At 39.6% G+C, this 13,922-nt stretch overlaps 1 protein-coding gene across 21 annotated transcripts in view; it reads left to right on the top strand.

Moving 5' to 3' along the window:
- The window catches only part of CLASP1 (cytoplasmic linker associated protein 1), a 158,345-nt gene that overhangs the window by 122,596 nt on the left and 21,827 nt on the right, over positions 1-13,922 (top strand). For all 21 annotated transcript variants that reach the window (XR_004081660.1, XM_031056388.1, XM_031056419.1 and 18 more), the window contains 3 exons: positions 3,585-3,728; positions 4,962-5,068; positions 13,674-13,824. Coding sequence is in view for 20 of the 21 variants with exons in the window: in XM_031056388.1 (XP_030912248.1) it covers positions 3,585-3,728; positions 4,962-5,068; positions 13,674-13,824 (402 nt within the window). In the remaining variant the exon portion in view is untranslated. The remainder of the gene's footprint in view (positions 1-3,584; positions 3,729-4,961; positions 5,069-13,673; positions 13,825-13,922) is intronic.

The raw sequence follows: 13,922 nt of genomic DNA on the forward strand, positions 1-13,922 counted from the left end.
CTGGCTTGTGGAACCTGATCTCTCACTGCATTCTGATAAGGAAAATAACAAAGTGACATAAGCAATCCTTTGCAAATGATTCAGAACCTGACACTCAGCCAGACCCCCTCTCTAGCACAGTCAGGCTCTGAAGTGACTGGAGTTTCTCCAGCTGAAGGCAGCAGAGAATGGCTTCATTAAGATTAGATAATCTGTAGGGTCTACGTTATATGTCACTGAAGGAGATGGATTGGTGTTCTGTACTAATGGTACAGGGACACAAAGGCAAGGGAAAATTCAGATATGACTTTCTTCAGACTATATATCATCAAGCATGAGTGTTGCATGGAGAATGTTTGTACACTGTGTACAGAAATAAGTTTTTTATTGTTTGTTATATTTCTTTACTCTGACAGTAATCTAATGAAGCAAGACATCCAGAAATTCAGAGATGATGAAAATGTCTCTGGTTTGTCACAAGCTGAAAATCCACAGATTTAAAATTCTTAGAAGCATTATCTGTACAAGATGTCCTTTGATTAGGTAAAAATATGCTAGATAAGTGAAACGTAGAGGATTATCAAGTGTGTCCAGATCTAACTATTACAGCAGATGTGGAAATGCTGCTCCTGATGCTATTCATTACTGACATAAAATTACTTGTGTTAGAAGCATTTCAGGAGTGAAACTTGAAGCATATTACAAATGTGATTTCAAGCTAGCATGGATCTTCCAGCTTTTGAGGCCAGTAGGTAACAGTGTTGATCTTACAGTGGTAGGGACTAAGACCTTTGTGTATTAAATATTAAGTAAGAAATTATGGGCACACTTTCAAATAATGACTTTTGCCTGAAATAAACCTGGAAGTTGGCTGTCTGAGGACAGTTTATAAAGAACACAGACAGGGTTTTACCCATGTACCTCCAGTGTGGTCTTTGAGACCTTTCCTGGAGCACTACTCTCAGGATATAGTAGTCCTTGGCTTTATTTCAAAAGGCATAAACTATAGGTCTGTTTTCTTTGAGGCCACAGAAGATTGTGAGCATTGGGAGCAACTGTTAAGCGCATCATTCAAAGCCCAGTGACTATTTATAGGTGACAGGAAAGCTGCTGAAGAGCCTGGGTATACAGAATTCTGGCAGACACCCCTAAAGACAAACTGTATTTGTGCAAAGAAGGAGAGTAGACACAGTTCTGTTGTTATTAAAGCCAAAAAGCAAAAGCGGAACAAAACTGTAGTGACCTCTGAGACCTGAAACTTCTCTCAGCTACTCCTGTAGGACAGTGTCTGTGCTATTAGTGTTTGTGGTGGAGCTTTGCTGAAGGTTTCTCTCAGATCTCTGAGATGCATCTCAAACATTTCTCTTGGGCAGCTCCTGACTTACCAGTTGATAACTCCAGATATTCTAATCTCTAGGCAATCTCTCAATCTGTGAACCTTGTTGATCAATTTTTGTGGGGTTTGGTTTGGGTTTTTTTGGTTTTGTTGGTTTTTATTTAATCTCAATGAATGTGAAATCTGCTTGTTCTGACACAGAGGATCTGCATGTCCACTCCTAACTATCGAGGATACGCATGCCGTTCACCACCGGGAGCATACGTTGGCATGGCTTGTCACTTTGCATCCAGTTCAACTTGCTGTTCCTTGTTCTGAGATCTCTTGTGTGCAGTAATATTTTTATTACAGAAAATACTGTGCTCGTGAAAGCTTAAAGGTTCTTGGATCAAACTGGACAGAAATACATTTCCTTGTTGGATACCAGGCAGGCTTCATGGCAGAGTTGTCCAAAACTTCAAGTCAGAGGAGGATAGACAATGGAGTTGAGAAAGCCATGGGGAAACTATCTCCCCACTTCTTTCATCCTTAGATCTATAGAATGGACTGAATAATGACATGCTGTGTTTCTGTTCGAGTTAGTAAGAATTTTGGCAGGAGAGGCATCATGATCCATCTGGTATGAAGTCTGAAGACCTGTTGTTTGCTGCAGTCCTTGGACGCCTGTTGAGTGTTGAGGGCCTTGGTTCCTTTGTTGGCCATATGAAAAGGATGATACCAAACTTTCATGGATGGAAGATGTTTTTATGTACAAAGCTGTGCTGATTGCTGCTGATGGCAGAAGAAACAATATAGCTTGAATTGCAGTTTGCACACTGAAACAATGGGGTACCGTGATTCCCCTCCACTGTGAAGGGAGTTTGTGTACCCAAGTTCATCATCTGTGAAGAATTCCACTCCACAGGGAATTGCAGATCCAATTAATTATGACAACTTTGTGAGCACATAACTTACTAAAAAATCGTTCCTTAAAGTGATGAGAACGTACGATGAATGTACGTTTATCCCCACAGCAGTGGATTACATTTGTACCCTATTCAAAATTATTTTTCATTTTTAGGAGATTTTAGAAAGTTCCTGAAAGGGTCAAACCCAAGTGTCTGCTCTTCCTAAGCATATGTGTATGCTTTTTCAGAATAAGAGCATGTGTTGCTTTGCTGCTTAATTTGTGAGCCCAAGCCACTGCTTTGTGTCCAAATATGTATTCTGAAGGTTGATGTGTCAATGGCTACACCCACCTTGGAGAAGGTGCTGCTGCAGACTATCAGAGGTCCTTCATCATAGCTTCATTGTTTTGTTCTTTTTATTGATTTTTGTTTCTTCAAGGTAAAGTCAGGGAAAAAGCCCACAGAACTGGTGCATCCACACAGGTTGGATGCTGCTGGGGAAGTCTAGTTAGGAACATGTGATGTTAATTACTTTTTCAGATATGCACACTGTGATTTATTCTGCTTCTATTCCCATTTGATTCCATTGTCTTAGTTCAGGATCTGCAGAGCAGTGTGTTTGCTAATGGACATGGGGAGATCCTGTTCTGGCAGGATTTCTCTCAGGCACATAAAGCAAACCCTGTCCAGTAAAATTAATGATAGAATTCTCAATTGTTTCAGTGGTATCTCAGTTTCACTTACTAAATTTAGGAAATGTGGTGGAGTCTAGCTGGTCCATGGTTGAGAGAATGGTGGTTGTCACCATCCTCATAAGTCTTCCACTTCAGATGTAGTATTTTATTGCTGAAAAAGCCTGAGTGGTCAAGACTTAAAAGGAGAGGTGAATAATCTGTTTGATGAAACAAACTTGGGATCCCTAGGAAGAGAAGAGGTTGGGTGGGAAGGGAGCTCATCCCATTCACACATAAAATAAAAAGCACAGGAATGACAAATTGCAGCCCTAGAGTCTTCATAGTTGTTTGAACCTCTAGTTTTATTTTTTTCAGTAAATCTTTGCAGTAACTTGTTTAATTGAAATATGTGCTGGACAGGACAATGGTAAGAGTTTCTCACTAGGCTGTGAACAGCTGTATACTTCACATCTGGGAAAATAATGATATAAATGCAGAAATACATTTTAAGTTCTAGGAACTAAAGCTAACTATTGCTGTTAGTAATTCATGATGATATATCACAAAGAACATTTCAAGGATTTGTCTGGTAGGGGAGTCTTCTTTTTGAATGAAACACGTCACTTACTGTAAGGATCACTACCTAGAGAATGCATGCTCTTTTCAAAGAACAAAAACTGATGGTCTCTTTTTTCTTCTTCTTTTCAGGCAGCGCAAATAGTCCTGATTTCTCTCTTTGAATTGAACACTCCTGAGTTTACCATGTTACTTGGTGCCTTGCCAAAAACATTCCAGGATGGTGCTACCAAGCTCCTGCACAACCACCTCAAGAACTCCAGTAACACCAGTGTGGTGAGAGGCCCTTGTCCTTACAGACAGCAGAGCCCCAAAGACAGCGGCTCATTGATAAGCTGTTGCAGATGTTCACTTTGAATTATCTGTAACTGTTGTCTTGAAGCAATATGGCAACAGAGGCTTTTGTTTGATTTTGCTTTTAATAGGGACCATTAAAATAAAAAACTCAGTTATTTTAAAATTTAATATAGTCCTAACCAGAAGAGATTAAAAAAATTACTGAGAAGTGCATTAAAATTGGTGGGGTTTGTGCTTTCAAGTTGGTGGTGCTTTTGAAAGTCCTGCCAGTAATGACTTTTTGGCTAAAACAGATCCTGATACAACAGATTTTCTGGGCTTTTGATTATTATTGAGATCAGTTTAATAGCTGTTATACTGTCTGTTAAGGAGCCTGCAGGATCTTTAATATGACCTCACTCTATGCCTATTACTTTATGTTTTGCTTTTATATGAAGCTCTTACATATTTTTATTTCACTGAAGGAATATGTTAGTTGATTTAAATAGGAAATTTCTTTCCCTTCTCAGAGCAGCAAGGATTAAAGAATTTTTTGTCTTTTTAATGTGGAAATCTTGTGAACTTGCTGGAATTTGAACCCTCCTATCTTTGCACTTCTGCAGGGCTAAGTAGAATTTAGTGTAAGCTAGAACTGCAGCATTAGGCTTCCAGGCAAATGGTCTGGATTCTCTAATACTTTTGACTCTATGTGAAAAGTATCAGAATTGAGAGCAATTTCTACTCATTTTGCTGTGGTATAAAAGATTGTGCAGGCCAGTGGAAAAATGCTAAGCTAGACTGCTTAGTTATGCTCCTAACGACATAATCAGAATGTTTTAGACGATGTGGAAAATAGCTGTGTAATTAGAATACTAAATTGTCAGGGTAATGATGAGCATATTTTGGAGCCTTGCAAATCTTGTTTGAGAAGCTGGATTGATTGACCATTTCTCTGGCAATATTTGTAGGCCATACATGTTGTGTATTTAATTTGGAGGTACTGTGGGTTGTACAGAAGTGCACATACACTTTCTTTATTCTCAGAGTCATATTTTCAGGAGCATATTAATGACTACATGAGCCATGGCTGCAGATTTTTTAGGTCAAGAGACAGAATCAAAACTGCACTAAGCTTGTCTAGAGCAAACAAAGGCACTGTTTGGACCTGTTGCTGTACTCCTGCCTGTGCATTGCAACACGTTGCTAATCCTTGTCTTCCTGCTTCTGTGTCAGGGTTCCCCCAGCAATACCCTTGGTCGGACTCCTTCCCGGCACTCCAGCAGCAGAACCAGCCCCTTAACTTCACCTACCAACTGCTCCCATGGTGGACTGTCTCCAAGGTAATGTGGCAGGCTAATTAAACCCCTTGCAAAATACTAAAGGATTTCAACACCAAGTGTGCGTTTGCAGAATATGACTCACTTTGAAAGCAAAAACAAGACAATAAGTTTACAGTAGATTTCTGCAAAGAAGCAGTGTTTGAACATGATAATATGTGGCTGGTGATTGACTTCAGTGTTCCAGTCCTCATGCTGTCTGTGTAATCTTAATATCTTTTCTTATCATATTAGTTTTCTTTTGTAGCCTTCTTCAGAATTAAATTTGTGGATAATGAAGGTAATATTAATTGGCAACATTAGAAATAAGGTCTTGTTGAGATTGCATATGTCACAAAGTCTGTGATGACTCTCAGAACAAGACTTTCAGATTGTGCCATTTTTTAGGTGTGGACCTATAATCAGTGATTCTTCTGGCTATATTACAGGGCTTGAGCTGCTGAGAGAAGTGCTGTATCTGCTGTTCCCCTCTTATTCTTTTTGAGGATGCAGGACAAGCAGAGGTGGTGACTGTTTCAGTGCTGAGTACCTCCCAAATTGCTTACCTGGCTCCTGACCAGCAGAGCAGTGGCCTGGTCTTTTGAGCAGCAGGTCTATTGCAACCAGGTGGTTTGCTGAATCTGCAGGTGCTACCCTAGAATATATTGGTCCACTCCAAAATCTTGTATTCAGCCAACATGGGCTCTTGGCTGCTGGGAATCTGGATGTTTTGCAGCATTAAAACTTAGAGCAGGAGAGATGGCACTGTAGACAGTATGTTCTGGGACCATAGAAATATTGGAGGAAAGCAGCAAGCTGTTATCTGGACAAGCTCTGGTTCATGCTGGAAAAGCTTAAATTCTGCATCCCATGTTTGACTGCCCTCTTCATGACAGGTTGTGGAAGAAGCATAAGGAGCCATGTTGGGTGGGGACTGCAGTTCATAGTGCAGTGTAGCAGATGACATTGAAATCTGTTCATCTGCCCATGTTACTTGCAAAACTCTCTCTGAAGGGATGCTTAGGCATGTGAGTTCCAGTGTGTCAGGAAAAGTACAGGCCTTTAGCATTTAATGAATAATTGTACTAATTCCAACAGCATAGGAATCATTGGTGTTTCCTGAGAAAATGTTGGGTATCTAAATACATCTTTGTGACTTCTAAATCTACTGTAATTCAAAACTAAACCAAGAGTTGGCAAGCCAAAGCCAAGTTGCCTATTATGAGTTTTTTCCACAAAGGTTTCATTAAGAAATTAAGTGGTAGAGTTTCAGGGGAACAGTTCCAACTATGTTGCTTCCTTTTTGACTAGCTTGAGCATTGTTGCCCTGCTGATTTCTGTCATGGGAAATTACTGACTGTGTCTCCCTGTGGTTACGTTGTGGTTTTGTTGGCCATGTTGGCATGTGGCACTTATTTTGTAATTCCACAACCTTTTACCATGCCTTCTGGGTTTTGCCATTGGGACACAATTGTTTATTGCCACTTCACTCACTGTTTTCTGTTTGTCTTTGCGTTCTTCTCAACTCTTGATGTCAGGAGGCAAATATCAAAGTATTGATTAAAGCATCCAGTGTACATTGTTGCTGTTGCTTTCTAGCATTTTGGATTTAGAAACGGAAGGGTTTTTTTCTGTATGTGATTTGTTCTCAAGGACTAATTTGAGAGGGCATATAATTCCAGAGCATTCTGCCATGGATGCAGTTGGCCAGGAATTTCCTTTAGAAAATAATCATTCTTTCCATTTTATATAGAGTTCTTGGAGGTGTTTAATCAAAAATTTAGGTGTCTTTTTGAGAAGTATGTCCTGCTTCCTTGCTAGGTTTAGTTATTCAAGAGTGATGTTCAAAAGTTACTCTTCAGTGACAGATGAATCTGGAAGTTGTTATGAAAGCCCTTTGAAATATTTGGAAGGGAGAAGCTGTATGTTTTTGTGGTGAGTGTCCTCTGAGCTGTAACAGTATCTGCAGATTTTTGCCATTTGTAGCAAAGGCAGTGACAAGTACTGCAAATCAGGGGCAGGAGCTTCTGAAGCTCTGCTGGGCTGCATCCTTCTTGCAAATGTCTTGTGTAGCACAGTTTGGGCATGGTCCTGACTTAAAGGGAGAATTTAGCTCTGGTTGTCCTTTCACAGAAGAGGCTTTGAAAGATGTGCTGACAGGTTGTGGTAAGTAAGGTGTGCTGCAGTATTGCATTCTTTGGTATAGGTGTTTCAGTGTCATGTTTCCATTTCAAATGCTTGTCATTTGCTATTCAGCATTGCTGGGAAATGTCACTTTTCCTTCTACAAACTCAGAACATAAGCATGCCCAGGTCATTCTGATAACAGTGTAAAGGAAGATTCCCAGTTTCTTTGTGTAGCTCTCCTCCAATAGTAGGCTTGGCCTTACATTTTCATGGGGCCTGCTGCCAAAGGAGTCAGGTTTGTAGTCAGGTTGTGCATTCCCATTGCCTCCTGGGGTGCTGTGTGTGCAGGCCCTGCTTACCTTGTCCCTGCCCATGTCTTGTACAGGCAGCCTGAGTGTAGTCAGTGCAAGGATTATCTCCAGTTCTTAATGCCAGCTTTGGTTTTGAAGGTTATGCTTTCCTTGTGTTTTTTTTCTTGGTTCATAGAGTGGAGTCAAATGCAGAGGCATACATGTCTTTGGAGCTGGGATATTGCAGAAAGGATGATTGGGTCCTGTAAAAATATGAAAGTGCTGCTAAGCATAGCTGCTCTCCCATATTACTGATGGTTTGTGGGCAATACCCTCAACATTAGTCAGCAAGGTTTCCTTGATACAGATTTACTGTATTATCTGTGTATTCCAGGTGACTGATTTTTTTGGGAGTTGTGTGTTTGTGTATTTGTGTGTACATGTATTTGGGCTCTATGGATAGATTTTGAATGTTTTGGTTGAAGTGGACTCTGCAAACAGCTGATTTGCCTATCCAGATGATAACATCTGCTTAAGTACCCCCTAAAGTCTTCAGGAGGGTTGCATGCTTTCAGGGTCTTGGACAGAGTCCTTTCTCCTGCCTTCATTTACTCCCTCCAGTTCTGTTTCATGGTCGCTATAACATATCCGCTACATCTGTGAGGTACTTCTGCATTTGTGTCTGCTTTTTTTTTTTTCCTTAACAGTTTTAGTTTTTGGTGAGAGTAGTTATGGAAGAGAGATGTGCTTTCTGAAGAAGAAAACAGGGAAGGGCATTTGGGAAGACTGAAAATAATAGGAAAAAACCACCAGACTTCAGACTGAAAGAGAAGAATGTTTCCTAGGCAAAGCACAGATAAATGGCTTGGGTTTGTGTAGGACAGAGAAATCTTCTGAGATTTAATAAACGATGTTGTAGTACAAAGTGGCAAATGCTAGGTTGTGAAGTCCTTTGGTGTTAGAATACTGTTCTGAATGGTAAATTAACTTGTGCAAACTTAAATTTTACATTCAGGTTGGGAACTTCACATATTAGAATTTTGAAGGAGTAATTGAATGAGTACATTTGGAATGAGTTTCTGCCATTATTAGTAGCCCAGAAGCCTGTGCTTAGTTTTGATTATTGAAAACAAATAAACAAAAATCACCCAAAATTTAAGAAAACAATTTAGTCTTTCAAAGATCCTTAGAGGAAATGCATCAGAATAAAAGGTTACAATTTTATCTGGCTATGTTAGTTTACATATTTGCTATTTCACTGATAATAAAAAATACCATTAAAAACAAAATTTGATTGACACTTTCAGTATTAAGTTGAGCAAACAAAGACATGGAAACAGAATTAAAATAAGCCACTCACTTTATACAATAAGAACAAGCCTGCATTGTTTGGTGGCCTGTGTTCAGGTAGGTGAGACCTGAGCTGTGAAACTTCTCATAAGCAATCTGGAAGTCTGGAGAATTTCCTTGATAATACTGGCATGTAATAGCTGTGGGATTTGATTGCTGGTTAATGAGTGAAATTCTTGACACTGCTCTTCAGAGGAGTTTTTTAACTGGCTTTGCTGTTGTTTGCACTGGAGCAATTCTTGACTTGTTTGTCACTTCTCACGTGAAAGTATCTTTCACTTGCATATGTACAAATACAATATCCAAGACAATGTGCTGAAATGTAATAGAAACAAAGTAGTATTGTGAATACTCCACCAGCTGAAGCTTAGAAGGTGATTTTGAAAATCCATGTACCATAATGGGAAAAGGACAAAAGCAGAGGTTGGACAAACTGACACAGGAACGGATGTCTTGACCCAAAGGTACAGGGTCATGCAATAACTTAAAGGGGCCTGTGAAAGTTTAAGGAGCAATCTGAATCAACTCAGAGGCGGGTTTCACCCAGTCTTTCCAGCTTTGTCTGCTGAGACCTGGGCCAGGTCCCCATGATACATTTACACTCCAGACTGACTTTTCACTTGCTGCATATTTGGGTTCAGTTTGAATCTGGTGAAACAGGATCAGATCTTAAACCCTGCAAAGGTTTTCTGATTATGTAGGACCTGACTGCAGGCTTTTATAGAGGCACCAGGAGACAAACTTTACAAGGTATCTTCAGGTGTCTAATAAAAAAAAATAAATTCCAATTTTTCTTTCTTCCAGGGAAATCCTGTTGCTTAGACACACCTGCTTAGAGTTTGAATACATGTGTGGCCAGGGATTGCTTGCGTAGAACATTATAAATGGAGTTGTTTATAGAGGCTATATCCATTTGTGAAATCTACTGGTTAGTACAAGCAGGGACCGGATTTTTTGTGAATCATATTATGTTAGGAATAAAAATGGAAATTAATAATAAAGACCAAAACAAAGACTTGTGAGGCGCAATGGAGTATTCTTGTTTAATTTTGTTTCTATTAATTTTTTTCTCTCTCCAAGGCAGCATGACAGCACTAAGCCACTCAGATTATAGTTTCTTTTTTTTTCCTCCCTCTCCTTTCTCTGTTTTTTCTCTCTTTTGTTTCTCCTCTGGTCACGGCAGTCGTCTCTGGGGTTGGAGTGCAGATGGGCTGTCGAAGCACCCCCCTCCCCTTTCTCAGCCTAACTCCATCCCCACTGCTCCTTCCCACAAGACTTTCAGACGCTCTTACTCTCCCAGGTAACAAGCTACCTGTTAAACCAACTTGTCTGAGGTGTCACAGTATTATTTACCTTTCACACCATGGGATTTGTTCAAATGTGGAACTTGCAGAGGCTTTGGTTGGAAAAGGAACAGAGATGATGATTGCTTTCAGAGAGCAGGGGTGACAGGCAGCCACTTTCTCACTGCTTGGGGAAGATGCAGCATGCAAGTGGGGATTAAAAAAAAGTGGATTTTTCCAGACTCTTTCACCCATTCAAGAAGATGGCAGGGAAGATGCTTCACAGTCAGTTTCCAATGCAGAACACAGTTGCTGAGCACTTTTGGCAAGCGCTGGTTGGGTTACGATACCAGGGACAGGATCTTTCAATTTGGCTGCACTGAGCATGTGGCACTAGAGGATCTCCAGATGGACACATACAGCTCAGGAGTGACTTCACAAAGAGCTTTGCTTGTATATTGTGATTGTGGAACATCTTGGAAATTTGTAGTATTGAAATTAAAATTGTCCTTACCCCAAGATTTTGAGTTTATCAATTGCAGTTTTGACATCTGTTCCTCCTCCTGTGCCCTCACATGTTGTTCCAGTCTGCATACAGCTCTTAGATCAATAAAGTGGACTAAAGCTGTATGCTGGTTTTAAGAAAAAAATCCCAACCTGAATACAAATTTAGTTTGTCAGATCTCTGTTAAATTCCTTGGATTTTTTTCAAGTTTAAACCCTGACAATAAACCATCTATAAATGTGGTTTCTCCTGACTTAGATATGTCTGTTACCTGAGGAAGGACTATATATAGTCTCTCCTTAAAGCAAAAGGAAAGACTTTCATTTTTCCTAATGAAAAACTAATGAAAGAAAAGCAAAGAAATTTTTCTTTGAGGGCTCAAAGTTTGAGAACCTGTGACATCTGAGAGAGAAAGTAGAATGCAGTAGTAGGTACCTCTGTGAATACCTGCAGAATTAAAAACTTTAAATGAATGTTCTGACTATGCTAGGACTCTGTGGAGATATCTGTAGAGGGGGATCCATGTTAATTTTTGGAATAAAACTAGTTGAGAGTGTTTTTTTTCTGTCTTCCTTTATCTGACACCAGATAATAAGGTTTGGAATAATGTAACATATATTCCAGCCCAGAGCCTGAAAGTGCAAGGACATGAGTTACTGTGTGCTGCTTGAAGACACTAAACTGTGGACTACTTACACATAGTTTGGATTGGAAACTGAATAACAGTTTATGGAAGTAAAGTGTATTTCATGCCAGGCTGGAAAACTACCAAATTGTATCTTTATAAGCTTACAGACAGCTGCATTGGTTTTGTGCAGCAGATGGAAAATAATGTTGTGACATCCCTAAATGCTGCTCATCTCTACTCACTTCTTATTCATCCTGTGCCTTTCCTCTAGTTTTCTGCATGGGTCATAATTTTTTTTCCCTTTTGTGCCTTTTTTTTCCTGAAAGGTGAGTGTAGTCCCATTTTATTTTTATTCCCCGCATTGTGTTGTCTGTGAAGTATTCCAGTGCACATACTGTCAGTAGAGACGTGTGTTCACATTGTAGAATTTTCATTCATGTAGAGCACAGCCATAATGTGACCTCCTACACAGGCTTACTTCTGATATATGAAATCACTGGATTCTTTAGATCTTTATTAAAATGTGGGTTTGTGCTTTGACAAATGCATCAGATTGGTGGCTCTGAGAAATTACCTTAGTCCCTTAGCACTGAAGAGTCTGTATTCTCATTGTTCTTTGGTGACAGTGTAGGGTAGAATTCACCCCTGAGGAAAGAAGTGATGACTTCAGCAGATTTATTGTCAGTATTATATTTGTGATTATTTCTTGGTTTTTCTGCCATGGATTTAATTGTGTGACCTTTGGTAAGTCATGTCATCTCTTGGTGTGAGAACACAGGTACAGTCACATGTATACCTCTTCAAATACTGGCTTCATTGCCCACTTCAAAGTTGTATGAAAAATCCTTTAAGAGCTGTGAATTAAACGTGCTTGAGCTCAAAACATATTTTTGAGGTTGTATTGAAACAAAGATTTTCCTGTTCCCGACTGGTACTTCTAAAGAACCTAAAAACTGCCTTGCCTTCTGTCTGGAAAGCCATCACAGTGCATTACTGTTGTTCAGTTGTCTGAAATACTTCAACTTCTGTAGGTTTATGAACAGCTTTTGTTTCCTGATCTTGGATTGCTCATTCTCCCTGGTCTGCCAGACACTGTTTGGGGAATTGTTCTTTGGTTTCTTTGCCAAAATACATGGTGCTGATGCTTGTGTGAGTGTAGTGCGAACACGTTGCTTGGGAGCCAGGGATTATGGCTATTTTCAGTGTGTTAATCCCAAAGGAATTGGGCAGCCCATCTTATCCTCTGTCTGAAGTCCCCAAGTTTCTTCCAGAAAAAAAAGCTGTGGTTCTAGATATTTAGTAGATATTTAATATCCTGCTTTTGGTTCCATTGAAAATAACAGCTGTGTACGCAGAATTCAGAAGGGATTTTCTTGTTTGTTTGTTTGGGTTTTTCCCCCACCCACCTCATAGGGAATCTTTCTTTTGTGGAAAAGGAACACAACTCAGTTCAGCCATCTGCCTCCAAGCCCATCCTGTCATTCTTCCCAAAATGTTATGAAATAGTAATTCACCACTGTAGGGAGCCACTTCTTGCATTTATTGACTAACAACTTGATGTAAATGTCTGATTCGGTTTATTTGCTTCTGGCTCTACTGAGATCTGAGACTCTGCCAGAAATTGTTCTCTCTTGCTGGATCTATTAATTTAGTGATTGTCATGCAAACTCAACTTCTCCTAGATAGAGCAAAGCCCTGCCAATAATGCCTTTTTATTTTCTCAAAGATTGTAGGAACTTCTCTTTCTCCAGATCTTTTAATATCATCTACCCTTGCATGCAAGGCATTTTATCATGGGACTTAATTTTGGATAACTCCTCAAGGAATCCCAAAACTTTTGGCTCAGAAATTTCTGAGGAACTGATAAACTGCAAAAAAGTGTCAGGTTTGAGTGAGAGAATTCCCAAACTTAAGCCAAATACCAAAATGCTGTTTTTATCAAGGCATTGTGCAAGTGAGTTAGGTTTTACTACTTTATAAATTAAGATGGGCCATATTAGACTAAGGTTTATGTCAAGTTATGTTTTCCTTTCCATTTGAATCTGTCACAGTTTCATATATTGTTAAACTTAAATTTCACTGATTTCATTTCCGCCAGCTGTCGCAACCATTTGAGTTCTTATAGTGATTAATGCTATTTTCCTTTTTAAATTACACCACTGCCACACTGGGGATAGGGTTTTTTGGTTTACAGAAGGTAGCACACTTACTGAATGTAAGAAACAGTGGACCTGTTTTCCCTCCACTTACAGAAATATGTTCTCCTTGTTTTAGCCCCATTTGAGGGGAAGCTCAGACCTGAACTCTGCTTTGATTCCATCCATGTTGTGTTACAAGTCACTGTTAGAAAAGGCACTCCAAACCATATGTCTCCAGCTTGTTTTTGTTGACAGTCAGAAGCGGATTCCAGTTTCATTTGTAACATTTCATATACGTTTGGTCTTTAGTATGCTGGATTATGACACGGAGAACCTAAACTCTGATGAAATCTACAGCTCTCTTCGTGGAGTCACAGAAGCGATTGAGAAATTTAGTTTCCGTAGTCAAGAGGACCTGAATGAGCCAATCAAACGTGATGGAAAGAAGGACTGTGACATTGTAAGTGTTCAGTTGTTTATTGTCCCCCAATAGATGAAATTTTAAGACATTGTGATCAAACCTGCCTGTGGATTGTTAGTGTACAAAATCCAGTTATT

The sequence above is a fragment of the Geospiza fortis genome, unplaced genomic scaffold, assembly GCF_000277835.1.
Source record: "Geospiza fortis unplaced genomic scaffold, GeoFor_1.0 scaffold112, whole genome shotgun sequence".
In the NCBI taxonomy this organism is placed as follows: Eukaryota; Metazoa; Chordata; class Aves; order Passeriformes; family Thraupidae; genus Geospiza; species Geospiza fortis.